Source organism: Carassius gibelio, chromosome B13, assembly GCF_023724105.1.
Source record: "Carassius gibelio isolate Cgi1373 ecotype wild population from Czech Republic chromosome B13, carGib1.2-hapl.c, whole genome shotgun sequence".
Classification (NCBI taxonomy): domain Eukaryota; kingdom Metazoa; phylum Chordata; class Actinopteri; order Cypriniformes; family Cyprinidae; genus Carassius; species Carassius gibelio.
In genome coordinates this window covers 15,897,939-15,912,396 of record NC_068408.1, presented here as the reverse complement: position 1 = coordinate 15,912,396, position 14,458 = coordinate 15,897,939, and the positions used below count along the sequence as shown (strand labels likewise).

General features: G+C 38.0%; 1 protein-coding gene across 1 annotated transcript in view; it reads left to right on the top strand.

Annotated features, from left to right (window-relative positions):
* Positions 1-14,290, top strand: part of LOC127970649 (attractin) — a 54,482-nt gene extending 40,192 nt beyond the window's left edge. Inside the window, exons 27-29 of the mRNA XM_052573316.1 lie at positions 8,112-8,219; positions 12,188-12,302; positions 12,424-14,290. Coding sequence (XP_052429276.1) covers positions 8,112-8,219; positions 12,188-12,302; positions 12,424-12,548 — 348 coding nt within the window. The 3' untranslated portion in view covers positions 12,549-14,290. The remainder of the gene's footprint in view (positions 1-8,111; positions 8,220-12,187; positions 12,303-12,423) is intronic.
* Positions 14,291-14,458: the final 168 nt, after the last annotated feature.

Genomic DNA, 14,458 nt, shown 5'->3' with positions numbered 1-14,458 from the left:
GTAACTTAAAAAAATCGAAACAAAGTACATAAGGTTAGATACTATTATTCCTAAGCACTAAAAGAACTGATACAAAGAGTAAAGCCTTGTGCTGTAAATCAGAGAAACAAGCAGTTGATATTTATTTTTAGAAAAGTCCCTGATCATTTCAGTGTGATCTTAACATTTCCCTGCAAATTGTTTTGTGAACCTGTCACAATGAAACGCATACTGGTAGTTTTCAAACAGTCTGTTATTGAAGGTGCTGCAATTAAAAAGTGTATTGTAGTCAAATAAAAAGCACCGCTCAAATGAGTGCAGCAAAGCTTCTCATGTCTTGTTGGAAAGAGAGTGTTTACATGGTCATTGAAAATATTTAATACACCGCAGCAAACAATGGCCCGCTTTTAATTCTAAGGGTCCTTGAGAGAGTGGAAACTAAATATATAAATAAAATATGCACTAAGTGTATGTACTAAGTTTGCACTTTTTTGTGCAAAATGCCACCCCCATATATGTGGACTAAGGGAAAATGCCATTAAATCTATGATATGACCTTGGAAAGATTTAGGGAGTTTGCCTTGATTAAACTTGAACTGTTTTCATTAAGGGAGATCTGAAAAAAAAAAAAAAGAGTTTTGGTGTGGAAGGGGGTTAGTGATTAACCCCTCCTGCTTGTCCTGGAAACAAATGTCATTCATGCATGGCATGTGATGGTTATTGGTCCTCTTTGTTGTCTTGATGATCTGCAGCTGGTCTTTATCGTGGGAGATGAAGCCAAAGTGAAAGAACAATCGATGTAGGCAGAATTAATTTTCCTCTGTATTCTTTCTGAATGCTTATAAGAATTAATTCTGTCATTGTAATTTTGATCAGAATTCTTCTGAAAAGGTTCTTTGTGTGGGGGTATTTGGACAGTGGAAGTCAAATCCTTGACCATCTGTAGCTGGTCAAGACTGATGGATTTTAGCTGAGATGGCAAAGTTTTTGAGGTCTTGGCAGGATATTTCTTGCTTTTTCAGAGTAACAGAGAAATGTCAGAATAGTGAAAATCTCCACAAATCCTGTGACGGCTGGTAAACGTAGTGTTGCACTGTTGCAGGAGATACCAGATTCGGTCCAACTAGCCCTTCTGATGTTTAATTTCTTGAAAACACCTTGTTGACTTTGTGTTCTGTAATGTTGTAAAAGGTTTGAGCAGGAACTCTAGTTCCAGCATAAAAAACTGCTTGTTTGGCAGCAGTGGGTCTCTGGCGCTTGGAGAGAGGTCTATCTTGTCCATAATGTATGGTAGGGCCTTGCAAACAGGGAAGTCACTTAGTTTCATTGTGCTGTCCTGTACAAAGCCGTAACTTCCATCCCTAGACCCTGGGAGCAATGTCCTTTAGGTGTTCTCTGTAGTTTTCTTTAGCTGTTATTTGGGTTGGAATGCACTTTTCTTACCAGCGCAAGATTGAACTGTCATTGCAGTCAGTTCTGTGGAGTAGAAACACTTCTCGGTCTGTTCACCTCAACACTAGTGTTTTATTTGTCTTGACATATTTCACGTTTCGCCTGTGTGAGATCATTAAGGGAAGCATTACATGATCAGAGCTCCTCTGGGGCAAACAGCCCCTATCGTACTTGAACAGTAATCCTGGATGATGTTCCGTCGCTTTTTGAGAGCATGAACAAAGTGAATATGTCTATATGTTTATAATTATGAAGTTTGTGACCATAATTACGGCAGACCCTATTAGAAGTGATAACCTATTGTTATTCAAGGAGGGGAATTATTCTGGGTGAATTTTTTTTTTTTTTTTTTTTTTTTTTTTTGTTGAAAACAGTAGATTTAATTTAGGGGTGGGCGATATACCGGTAGACCCAATTAACCAGTAGAAATGTGACAACTGGTGATGTGACGTTTGAACTATCGTCTCTGTGGCAGTTACACGCTGACGTGACGTTGCTGTGCTAAATGGTTACAAAAACTTAGAATTCGCACATGCTTTTTAGCATTGTGGCTTAATAAAAATGATTTTAAACCATTAAAACGCAATGAGCAGTGAAAGAGAACTCCTTTCGCTATATGCGTGACTTTCTGAGTGCTTCAGAGAGGTACACGCACATGAAGATGTTGTTCAGAGCGCAGGAGTATTGAACGATGTTATTTTTGCTGCGTTATAGGACTTGAACGGTTAAATACACACGTTTGTGTGTCAAAATGGCCATCTCTGCAACTATCCTCATTAACACAGTAATTTTAGGTCTTAAGTGAAAGCAAACAGCTGAGAAAAAAAAAAAAATCTGATGTTACAGTATATTGGATCCGGGCAGCTCTTAAAGTGACAGCAGTCTAATATTCCTGCTGTGTCAAACATTGTCAAAAAAAGACGTTTATTATAACAAAAAACAACTGTATCATGATATATATCATTACCGTGAAATAAAATTACTCCTATCGCCCACCCCTAATAATTGTATAATTTTTAAGAAACTTTTTATTCCATTTTAGAATTGCTTTTTGCTCTTCACCATATTTTTTCATTTGCATATGATGACATATTGAACTGTATCATATACAAAATATGGGGTCATTTATAGTTCATCAGCATGATTGGATTTTGTGGTCCACATTTATAGTTTCAGTAACTTTTCTTTTTTCACAAGCTCATATTCTTGCTTGCTTTTTTCATTGCAGTTTTTTTTTTTTTAGTCTCGTTAATAGTTCTAGTTGGCAGTAATAACCTTGCAGAGGAGGAGCTTGAGTGATTAGAATAGTGATTGCTCTGAAAAGAGAGCTAAAGAAGGGCCTCATCTGTTCTTTGCCACATTTTCACTCCGTCAGCACACTCAGTTGGTCTCCACCTCTCCCTCAATCTCCCTCTCTCTCTAGCTTTCATTCCTTCACAGTCGCTCTCCCTTCGCTCTTCACTCTGTATTCCTTCAGAGGACGGAGTGTAAACGCTTGCATCAGCCTCCCCCTTCTGTTTGATGAAGGGATGCGGGTGTAGAGAAACTCACCCAGGCCTGGATGTGTTTGTGTGTTTGGACTGTTGTAGTAGCCAAGTTCGTCATGCTCTTAGCGCCTCTCAATTGGAGGTCAGATTCCCTCTGCAGTAATACGGTCTTGCATTTTCACCCACACATTATCTCAAACAGTTGTAGTTGAGTAAAAAATAGACATTTGTGTTTCACACACACCGAGAGAGACAACAGAGCAACACACACTTTCCCACCCACTGTGTAATAGATGACTCGACACTAAAAACACTGATTTCAGCATATGGTCTGAGTGAACTAATCTTAACGATCTGTTGCAGAAGAGAATTGGATACCTAGGAATGGTGCTGCTTTGGCATCAACATATTTCTCTGTAATGGATCCAGTCTGATCCCTGTGCCACCGGGAAGGCAACGGGTTATTAGAGCAGAACAGTTCAGTAAATACCAGCGGGACTCATTGGCACAAGCTTTCCTTATCCACTCATGGCCATCGAGATCCGGCTGCAGCTTCTGACTGATTTAAGAAGACAAGCAACGCGGACATGCCTGCCTCCTTGCAGAGTGCGCCGGGCCACATCCGTTGCACAGAAATGCCAAGGTTAACGAGAACATTCTAGTCATTAGGGTTCATGCAAGGCTTTCCCATATTCCCTTATCTTATCGCTCCAATATCCCTCAGAGCCCGAACTCGTTTTGCTTTGATGCAACAAATGAGCATGGATTTATCTTGCCAGACTTTATAGAATTGTTGACTTGTTTCAAAAATAGTAAATACTAACCAGTGGCGTGTGGCAAATCCCCCCTTCCGCGGTACCACGAATCAAGACAGACGATGATTATGAGGTTATTTTGGGCATTTTTGCCAACTTTCTATTGATTTTAAATAGTCCATGTTGTAATACATTAATCTTTCTAGATGTTGCGAGCAAAATACAGTCTTTTAAATAGAAATATGCACAATTAGGACTTAAGTGACGTGACATACAGCCAAGTATGGTGAACCACACTCGGAATTCGTGCTCTGCATTTAACCCATTAAAAGTGCACACACACACACACACACACAGACACACACACACACACAGCAGTGAACACACACCCAGAGCAGTGGACAGCCATTTATGCTGCGGCGCCCGGGGAGCAGTTAGGTATACACAGATACAGATTTCCAGGGCTGGACAAGTCAAAGAATCCATTGAAAGTCATATAAAAGTCATGGAAATCTTGAGTGATTATACATTTTCTATCTCTAAAATATATCATTGACTTGATTAATAGACTCCCTGCTCTTTGCGGGAGTGTAATTTCTAGAAAAAGATTTTTAAAAATCCTTGTCCAGTAATTAGTCTTGGGGATTCATTGGTCAAAAGGTTTAAATTCCCTGAAATTGGGACAGACATAGCACGGATTGTCTAATGGCTTTCCTGTACAAAAATGAGAACAGATCCCCTTTTTTTTTTTTTTTTTTTTTTTTTTTTTAACTTTAAATCTCGGAATCATATATAGACACTTGTCTATTTATATCCACATTGAAAATGTTTGTCAAGTGCAGTGTTTCAGATCAAACCCACCTCAGAATGTCTGTTGAAAAACTAGATTCAGATGCGTGTGTCTGAATGGTTCAGCATGTGAGTTGTGGCTGAAGAAACATGTCTCTTTGCACTCTATCCATTCTCTCCTTCTGTCTTCTGCAAGGCAGTGATATTCCACTAATCTGTAGTCTCAGGGGCTTGTGGGCATAATTAGGCAGTTGGATTACGGCTCATTAGGGGATTATATTCCTGCATTAATCTCACAGTGGCCCAGGTTTATCTCTGGTTGGTTGGGTAGCTCCCCCTGTTCTTTTATGTTCTTCCCACTTGTAGCCTTGCATTTTCCCACCCTGTTGCTGAGACAATTAGATGTAGCAGACAATGCCATTATGCAATACCATTATTTTGCAGGCATTCTCACAGGCCAATTTATTTATTTTTTTTCTTCTTCTTCTCTTGACAACCAACCATCAATCTATGGCTTTGTTCATTGTGCTTCAAATTCCAAGTCCAATCTTTAGGACTGACTGTCCCCTCTGTCATTTTTTGAGTGATGAAATCAGATCCATTTGTTCAAACAGTGTGGTGAATATCCGTTATATCTACATGGGTTGCCATATTAATGACTTTAGTGTCAGCACTATGCCGAAAGATATGAGAAGAGCTGTCGTTTCATCAGAGGGTAGAAAACTTTCGCTGCAGTGCTGAAGGCACGAGGCGCATCAGACATCATGAGTGTCAGTTTTTCAAACCACATATGCATGTGATTTTAGATTAGGACTGCAAATAAAAATTATTTTGATGATGATTTAATCTGTCATTTATGTCTTTTAAAAAGATTTTTAAAAGTCAAATTAAATTTTCAATTTTTTACACACACACACACACACATATAACCTGCCCAATGTGTGCATACTAAAGAATGTAAGCTATGCTATAAATTATGAAAAAGGGTCAAATATAAGGTAACACTTTAGTATAGAGACCAGTTCTCACTATTAACTAGTTGCTTATTAGCACGCCTGCTATTAACATACTGGCTCTTTATTAGTACTTATAAAGCACGTATTCTGCATGATCATATTCTGTATCCCTATCCAAATCCTAAACTTAACAACTACCTTACTAACTATTAATAAGCAGCAAATTAGGAGTTTGTTGCAAAAGTCGTAGTTAATGGTTTGTTTAAAGTGAGAATTGGAGCTTAATATGAAGTGACCAAATATAAATAATACATTCTCGAACTTGCTCACCATAATAAAGCAAAATCAACCACTGTATTTGAGATGTTTTTCTCCATATGCATTATTTACTAATGTAAAGTGGTGTAATTAGCAAATATTGTTTTATTGATTGATTGATTTGTATATTCTTTGTCAGGAACACAAGATCCACTCAGAAACGTAAATTTTTATTAGCAATCATTGTTGATTTTATTGATTACATATTTTAGACCTGTTAGTCTTTAGATGTTCAGACCACAAGTTTGAGTCGGATACACCAAAAAAAAAAAAAAAAAAATCAGATATTTGCTGCCTGCCTTTACAAAGCCCGTGTAAACCAGTGGTACATAGAACAATTTTTTGGGGACAATTGAAGGCTACACTGCTTAAAAACAATTAAAAACAGCTGGTCTAGTTGGCTTTCATGTGACTAAAACCGCTTTCAAACCACCAATCCAGACCAGCTGGGAGAAACACCATGGGGATTGATATCTGCGTTTCCCCGTTTCAATGCACAGTCTGTCTCAGATCAGTATTCAGCATAGCTACACCTTACCATCTGATTCAGCACTGCTTCTCTCCTGAAGGTTGATTGAAAGATCTCTCTCTTCTCTTCTCTCCCCTCTCCACATCCATCTTTACCCCTCTGCTCTGTCTCTTTGGATATGCCTTATATTCCTGAAGGTAGTTTAAAGCACACACCAGTAAATATGCACTTTGATGTGCTGCAATGGGACCGTGTGTGTATGTGTGTGACAGTTGCTGTGCTCCCTGGAGCGCTTGCTCTCTCTCTCTCTCTCTCCTTTTCATTCTCTGTCTTTATAAGATTTTCTGTTGTGTATTGAGCAGAGCATTCAAACATGGACGGACAGATACACAAACACACACACACACACAGATTAAATGACTTGTGGTTCCTGCAGAGAGGGATGGCAGTCAGACGGTGGGGATTTCTAATTGAGTGGTTTGCTGTGAAGAAGCTTATTTTGCTCTTATCGCTCGCTCTATCTGTCTTTCTCGGTCTCTCACACACGCCTACTGATTCAGATTACCGTTTCATCATTATTTACATCAGAGACCAAGAGACAATCCCATGGGGACATTTGAGATGTTCAAAACTACAAAATGTTTAATGTGAGAACTTTATGCAGTGAAAATGTAGCTTTAAAAGCATGTTTTCGGCACTTTTAGTTTCACTAAATGAACATAAGAAAAAAATTTCTTTTGAAACTATATACAGTTTAGATGGATGGGTGGGTGGATAATTAGGTAGGTAGGTTGATGGGTAGATTAGCTTTTAAATGCATTTTATTTCAGTTAGTGGCTAAGGAAGCATTTCTGATTTTGATTTAAGCTTGTGAAGTTTTCATTATTTTACTTTACCATTTATTGTCCCCCTTGAGGGGCAATTTGTTTTTACAGTGGTGGAGAACAAGCACACATAAAACGATAAGATACAAAACACCATAATACATTAAATATGAATAAATATAAAAAATTTACAATAACTTTAAAAATGTACATTTTCCTATTTGAATTAAGCTAGGAAATGACACATGCAACATTGTTTTCATTTTTTCATGGAATATTATTTTTTTTATTTTAGTGAACCGTAACAACTGAGGTAAGTTTAGAGAATATTATTGTGATTTCAGGAGCTATGGTGCTCACATGGATGATACAGATATATGTTTGGTCTGCCATGTTTACCCAAAAATGTTCATTCACTGAAAAGAAAACGAAAAGAAAAAAATGACTGGCTAATGTTTACTATGTTTCTTAAGTGAACACTAGTAGATATATATATATATATATATATATATATGTACGTACGTACGTGTGTGTGTGTGTGTGTGTGTGTGTATATATATTTATCTTTCCTTCCATACTGTTGACAGACATTCAAAGGCATCTCTCAGAATAAAAAGAGCTATTGAGCACAGCTTTTTGAAATTTTAATATTAACACTCATCAGATGTTCCATACCCGCATGTAACCTTTTCACTTTTTCCCCCTTCTTTATTGGAAGATTTGTGCCAATTTATGTGTTTGTATGCTTATTTCCTGAGATAACCAAAGAGTGGCATCAGTTATGCTTAACAGGTGTTTGATCTGTTCTCTGTGCACTCGCTCTCAGATTCTGACAGTTAAAAGGCTCTGCAGATATTCAGTTCCTCTTGTTTGACTTCCTCGTAGATGGTCCTTTTTATCTGTTTATGTGCTCACAAGCTTGTTTCAGTCTGGTGTCTTTTACATTCAGCCTGCATCTCTTTCAGGCTAGGCCGTTTCAGCCGTCACCTTTATATTGATCTCAGCTTTAACAGCACGCAGAGCCATATGAATGTTTGTGTGTAAATGTAACACTTGGATAATTTTCCTCTTCTCTTTCTCAGCAACTCCTGCGAGAAATGCAACAGATGGCCAGCCGACCATTCGCCACCATCAATGTCGCCTTGGAGACGGACGAGGAGCCGCCAGACCTGATTGGTGGAAATGTGAAGGTTAGTGTGACCTTTCGTTTGGTGGCTTTAAGAGGGAGTACAGTTACTGCATATACTAATGTGGGAACAAACTGAGGGCTGAGTCACTGGCTCTTTTCCAAAATCTAGTGAGCTGCGTTGCTGTCTGTTGTCTGTATAAGCAACAGCATTCTAAAACCGCAACCGAATAAAAATCTTTCCAAACAATACATAGGCAGAAACTCTTTTACAACTGGTCACTCGTGCTCTCTTATTGTGACTCAGACAAGAAATGCAATTCTTTTGATTAGTTTCTCATTAGCATATGTTGCTAATCTAAGGACGCAATTCCAAAATAAGCACAAAATACAGATTTCCCATTCAAAATGGTTGATTCCAAAAGATTGAGATGTGTTGCCAAACTTATGATTCACTGCCAAAATAAACTAAAATACAGTAGCATGCAAATATTCACAGGAAGAGTCAGTTTTTCATCAAATGCACTTCAGTAATCAGTTGGGATATCCAGTTTTCTGTGAAATAAACAGAAAAGTATTTCAGAAGGGCTTGAAATGGTTAACCCGGAGTCATTCTGAATCTCAGTTAACTGAATCCTGGGATATGTTGCTTCTCATTTCACACAACAATCCTCTATGCACCCCTTGGCAATAGAAACTGCCATTGGCTAGTGGATTTCTAAGTTTACTCATCAGACTCGTCAGATATATATATGAATGTATGAAAGATTTGAAATCTTATTTTCTTTATGAAATGACAGCCCTTTATATGGATACATTCATATGTATTGCCACCTGCATGTTATTTTCGCCCACTACTGAAGTAACCAGCCGGCAGTGCCTTTTGATAAGTCTTAAAGGTTGAATAGTTTCAAACTCAATTGCATGCAATTCAAAAGAATATAACTTGCATGTAGCACGTCAATTCTTCATGGTATGTAAGACTTTTTGTTCTCTTTTTGCATGTTTGAGAGAAGCACCTACACACTGGAGTTTACCGTGTGTCAAATACCCTGCCCATCCATTGATATCAATAGAAATAGTGCATTCGCTTTGCTGTAAAGTGAGGATAGATGTTACTTGGTCAACTAGCATTGGATAAAAACAGCACACACAATAGAAGTTTCTTTCCATTATTTGAAGGTCCTTGTATTACATCACATTCAGTACAGATTTCAAACTTCCATTTGGGTCTAATATAATTTCTTTTTCCGATGAAGATTCAGCAATGGGGGAATACTATGTTGAAAAATGGTGCAGAATGCACTGATATGGGGAACTTTCTTGGTAAATTATGAAAATATTTACGTTAAATATTAACAACAGGGCCCAAACTATGCAGACTATATTTTCAGGCACCCACTAAAAAAAAAAATAGTTGAGTAAAAGATCAACCATGGTATTTTAAGAATTGATATCTAGATAGTTGAAATAAAGACTGCGATTAATTGGAAATCTAGGTTTTACCCAAAACTTTAAATGAAATTATCGATTTTGAAAGTGGTAAATAAAATATATTTCTCTCAAATCACAAAGCTCTCCAAAATGAATTCTAGGATTGTATCTCTGTATGTGATGTGATGATATGTACCTGACAATTTGGCCAAAATGAGGTACATTTAAAAGGCAGTATAAATATTTTGGAATGTGCCTCAAGAATTGCCTTGTTAGGCAGCTCACTGGGTTTCAGAACAGAACTTCTGTGTTTTAATAGTTTTTATGTACTCAACAGCTTTAAAATCATAACACTTTCATTTGTCTAGTTTTGACATCTTTGTTTGTTTTTGTTTACTTTAAATACTTCTTGACCCCTCTGAGATTAGCAACTAATAACTGAATTACATAGTATTACAGCTATATTTGATTCCAGGAATTATTGCTTTGTAATTACAGTTTTGTTTTGTTTTGTTTGTTGTCCTAACACTGTAATGACAGCCCTAGAGTGAAGATCCAATTTAGATTTACCTCTTCCCTGCGTTCTCACTCCTGCTCCATCAATGTCCAATGCTCACGATCAAGGTTTAAAAGTAATTACAATCCAGCCATCCTTGATCGCAAAATGCTATAAAAGCAGTTATTTCTCTCAAATCTCATAGAAGGACCCAGAGGGTGTGAAACCTAAAGCAAGCACAACTAAACAAAGCAATGCACACAGGAGCTCAGTGGACATCAGAGCATTCAGTGGCCTCTGCTTTCTCTCTCACTCACTCACTCACTCTCAGTCACTCTCGTTTTCTTTAATTATAAGAGTTAATTATACAGAACCTGTCTTCTGCTTGCTCAGTCTGGTTGCCTCAGATAATCGCCTGAGCCGAAATGTAACGAACGAGTATATATATATATATATATATAAATGCTTACATACAGCAATGCCGATGCTCTCAGAGGCTGTAATTGAATTTTACTAGGAGTTTCTTCTTTTTGTGTGCTGGAGGAGTAGGTGTGTATGGCGTGAAAGATAAATGCCATCCCCCTTGCTCTGAATTGACAGTGGGAAAGTGTGAGGAGGAGAGAGAAAGAGAGGAGTGAGGGGGTGAACTGGTCTCGGTAGGATAAGAAGTAGTTTAAAGAAAAAAAATATATGAAGAGAAGGAGGGATGAATATGCAAGTGTGCTGTACAGTGGGGAGAATGTGTGAATGAGGGGTTGGAGAGCCACAATAAGCATGCAAACACTGTCTTTTTTATGCATATGTGCTAATATCAGGCATACACACAGCACGCTGGGGAAACTCGACAGTTAAGTAAAAAGAACAAGTGTGTGTGTATAAAAGGGTTTATGTAAGGCTTGGGACTAAGGGCAAAATGAGAGTGTGAAATGGGTCAAAGCTGGAATATGATTTGTGCGCACGTTCAAAAACAGAAGGTCAGGTGCTTTAAGCCCTGCTCCACACATGCATTAAAATACTTCCAAAAAATGACAGTGGTTTCTGTGCATGTACCGTGGTATTCTTTGAAGCAGAGTACCTTGGAATATATCAGTCATTCCAGTACACTGGTACAATATATGTCATAGTAATACATTAAAAGGTAATTGGGAAACATTATAAATTTAAGTTGTTGTAATTTAAATGTGATTAATAACTCACCCTCATTTCATTCCACGTGGTCTTGCGTGTTTGGAATAACATGAGGGGGAGTAATTAATTACAGAATTTTTGTTGAGTTGAAGGGGCTAAAATTAAAATACAGTATTATAATAGCAGTGTCACAGATGTCAGATTCAGAACTGTCCATGTGTTTTAATAATGTCATTTATATTTTGTGGGGTCCAAATGTCTGAGACCACAATGACAATAAAAAACAAAAGTCAGGCATTCCTTTTTAATATTTTAAAAGAATATTTTGTGTGTATATGTGTGTGTGTGTGTGTTTGTGTGTGTGTGTGTGTATTATATATAAGTTTTTTTTTTTTTTTAAGCAGCAATTCAGCATATTAGAATGATTTCTGAAGGATCATGTGACACTGAAGACTGGAGTAATGATGCTGAAAATTCAGCTTAGCATCACAGCAATAAATTTAATTTTTAAATATATTTTGTAAATGTTCACAATATTACTGTTTTTACTGTATTCATAATCAAATAAATCTTAGTGAGCAAAAAAAAGACTCAAAAATATCAGAATCTTGCCAAGACCAAACTTTTGAATGGTAGTATAATTTTTTATTTTATTTAAAATTTACTAATTTTGTGGTTGCACTTTATTTTACAGTACGTGTACTTACATGTACTTATAGTGTAATTACAGTGTATTTATCTAAGAAATTTCTGGTAATACAAGCTAACTACATGGGGTAGGGTTAGGTTTAGGGGTAGGTTCAGGGTTAGTACCTAGTTATTACATAGTTATTGTAATTACTATAATAAGTACATAGTATGTACATGAGGAACAGGACTGTAAAATAAAGTGCTACCAATTTTGTTATAGAATAGAATACAATATAACTTGTTTTTTTTTTTGTAACCACTTCTTTTTTTTTCTTCCCTCACAGTCTGTGCCTAAGCCTATAGCTTTGGAGCCCTGTTTTGGGAATAAGGCAGCAGTGCTCTCCATCTTTGTTAGATTACCCAGAGGCCCCGGAGGTATTCCTCCTCCAGGACAGTCAGGTGGGTCGGCGAGCCAATGCATTTGGCCCACACACTGAGTGCTGAACATTTTTACACACTCTGCCGCCAAGGCCATTATACTGACGCTCAGAGACACCTCTTTGTCTTCTTCTCTTCTCAGGTCTGGCAGTAGCGAGTGCATTAGTGGACGTCTCTCAGCAGATGTGTCTGGGATATAAGGAGAAGTCGGGAGGATTGCGTAGCCGCAAGCAGCAGCCATTAGCACAGCCCGCCACCTGCATCTGACATTTACCCCTCGTCCTCTGACCTCGGACCCTTGCCAGGACGCTTATGGCAGGATGGCGTGGTTCAGCCAAGCCAAGCAGACTCTGATTGGAGAAAATGGGAGAATCTCTCCTGGCCCAAGCTGAGAGAACACTACAGGAAATGAACTCTTATGCGACCCTGACTGATAGGACTTATCCTGGGCCACTTTATGATATTTAACTTATTTCAGTTATTTTATTCCATTTTTAAAATCAGGAGGAAAAATCCTTGCACTGCTGCATCTCCGATTAATGCAACACACACACACAAGAGCAAAAATTTCTTCTGGAGACTTCTTTGGATGCATGGCTATAACACAGACACATACACATGCATATACTACAGGACGTCTTTTAGAGGCATATAGTACGTCTGTGTCTCTTTAATCATGGCAGTAGTCCCATACGATTGCTTTTATTTCTTAATTATTAATCAAGTCTCTTTTATGTTTACAAGCGTTTTACTTCTCTTACGTCTCTCCCAAGCATTTCATGTTTGTCCCAATAAGAGGATCTACATTTAAGCTCTTTCACATCCTTCCATTCTCTTTTGAATTACCTCCTTTCACATGTTCATGTAGAGATCTTAGATGTCAGGGTTTGTTTGCCATAATGATAGTGCTGCTTCTGCTTTTATCATTTACTTCCTCTCACTTCTCTCTTATCTGAAATCTCAACCCATTTCTCAGGCACATTTTAAAGAAGACATAAATAAAAGGCGACTTCAGGCAGGCATCAGGGTGGAATTAGAGCGAACAAGAACCTTGTTTGGGTTTCTCGAAATGTCATGTCATTTTGGGCTGGCGAAGTATTATCTGCATGCACAAATGCACAAACCTGGACCTGCGTCGGATACCAGGGGTGTTCTCCAGGATATGGAGTGGACTGCCTAGTGCAAAGGAAAGGTCAGGGATAGAGCAAATGTGACTTTATGAAATCTAAACTGGTGTAAGTGCGCGTGGCAGTTCAGTCATTACTTCTTTCATTATCCTGGATCGCTGCTGTATCGAGACGGTCCAGTTCTCGGTGCATTTAGAGTGCCATGAATAAAGGGACACAAGTCACTAGACCAGAACCAAACATCTAGTATTGAGAGCCCTAACAGGATGTTGCTAATCTGTCTGTGATTTCAATGGAAAATCCATGTCCTGTGACACCCATCAGGTGCAAATGTAAGCCAGAATGTCATAGAGAGACCATTTATGTTTTGTTTTTTTCTTGCGATCTGTTAGGGTCCAAAAGGGAAAGCGCACTCACACATACACACAAAGTGGTCTAATATAAGGAGCTGGTCTCTCTTCCTTCAGATGGAAGCTAATTCTAACATCGCTTTTCTATGTAAGCCTCAAACAGTACTCCTTACCCACCGACCGCACCATCTGTATACAGTGATACTGTAGATACAGAGTCTGTAGTTTAATATGTATAATGTAGCAGCAAGTGCACTCAAGTTTTTGTACATAGTGATGGACAGGAATGTGAATGCCGTCTATGTTAAGCGACTTACTGCACTTGGCGGGTGGAGTAGCCCAGGCTTTTGAAATGTGACTGCATTGCAGCTTCTTTTGTATGTAAGATGGCGAATGTCCTGAACAAACTTTAAACTAGTTACCTACTTTAAGAAAAAAAATGAGACCTGGAAATTTAAACTGACCTTGTAATTATATGTGTACATAAAGAATGACATAGAACATTTTGTCTATAATTAAATGGTAAAATGAAGATGATTGCTTGTTAATCTGTTGTTCTAATTTTGAGGGAAATGCAGTGTTCTTGGTTAGCTGATTATCACCCATCGTTTATTTAATGAGATAAAGAGCTGCCTATGGCGTTTTTTTTTACTATTGAGTAATTTATGTAGCTCAAGGGGAAACGGCACGGTACAGTACG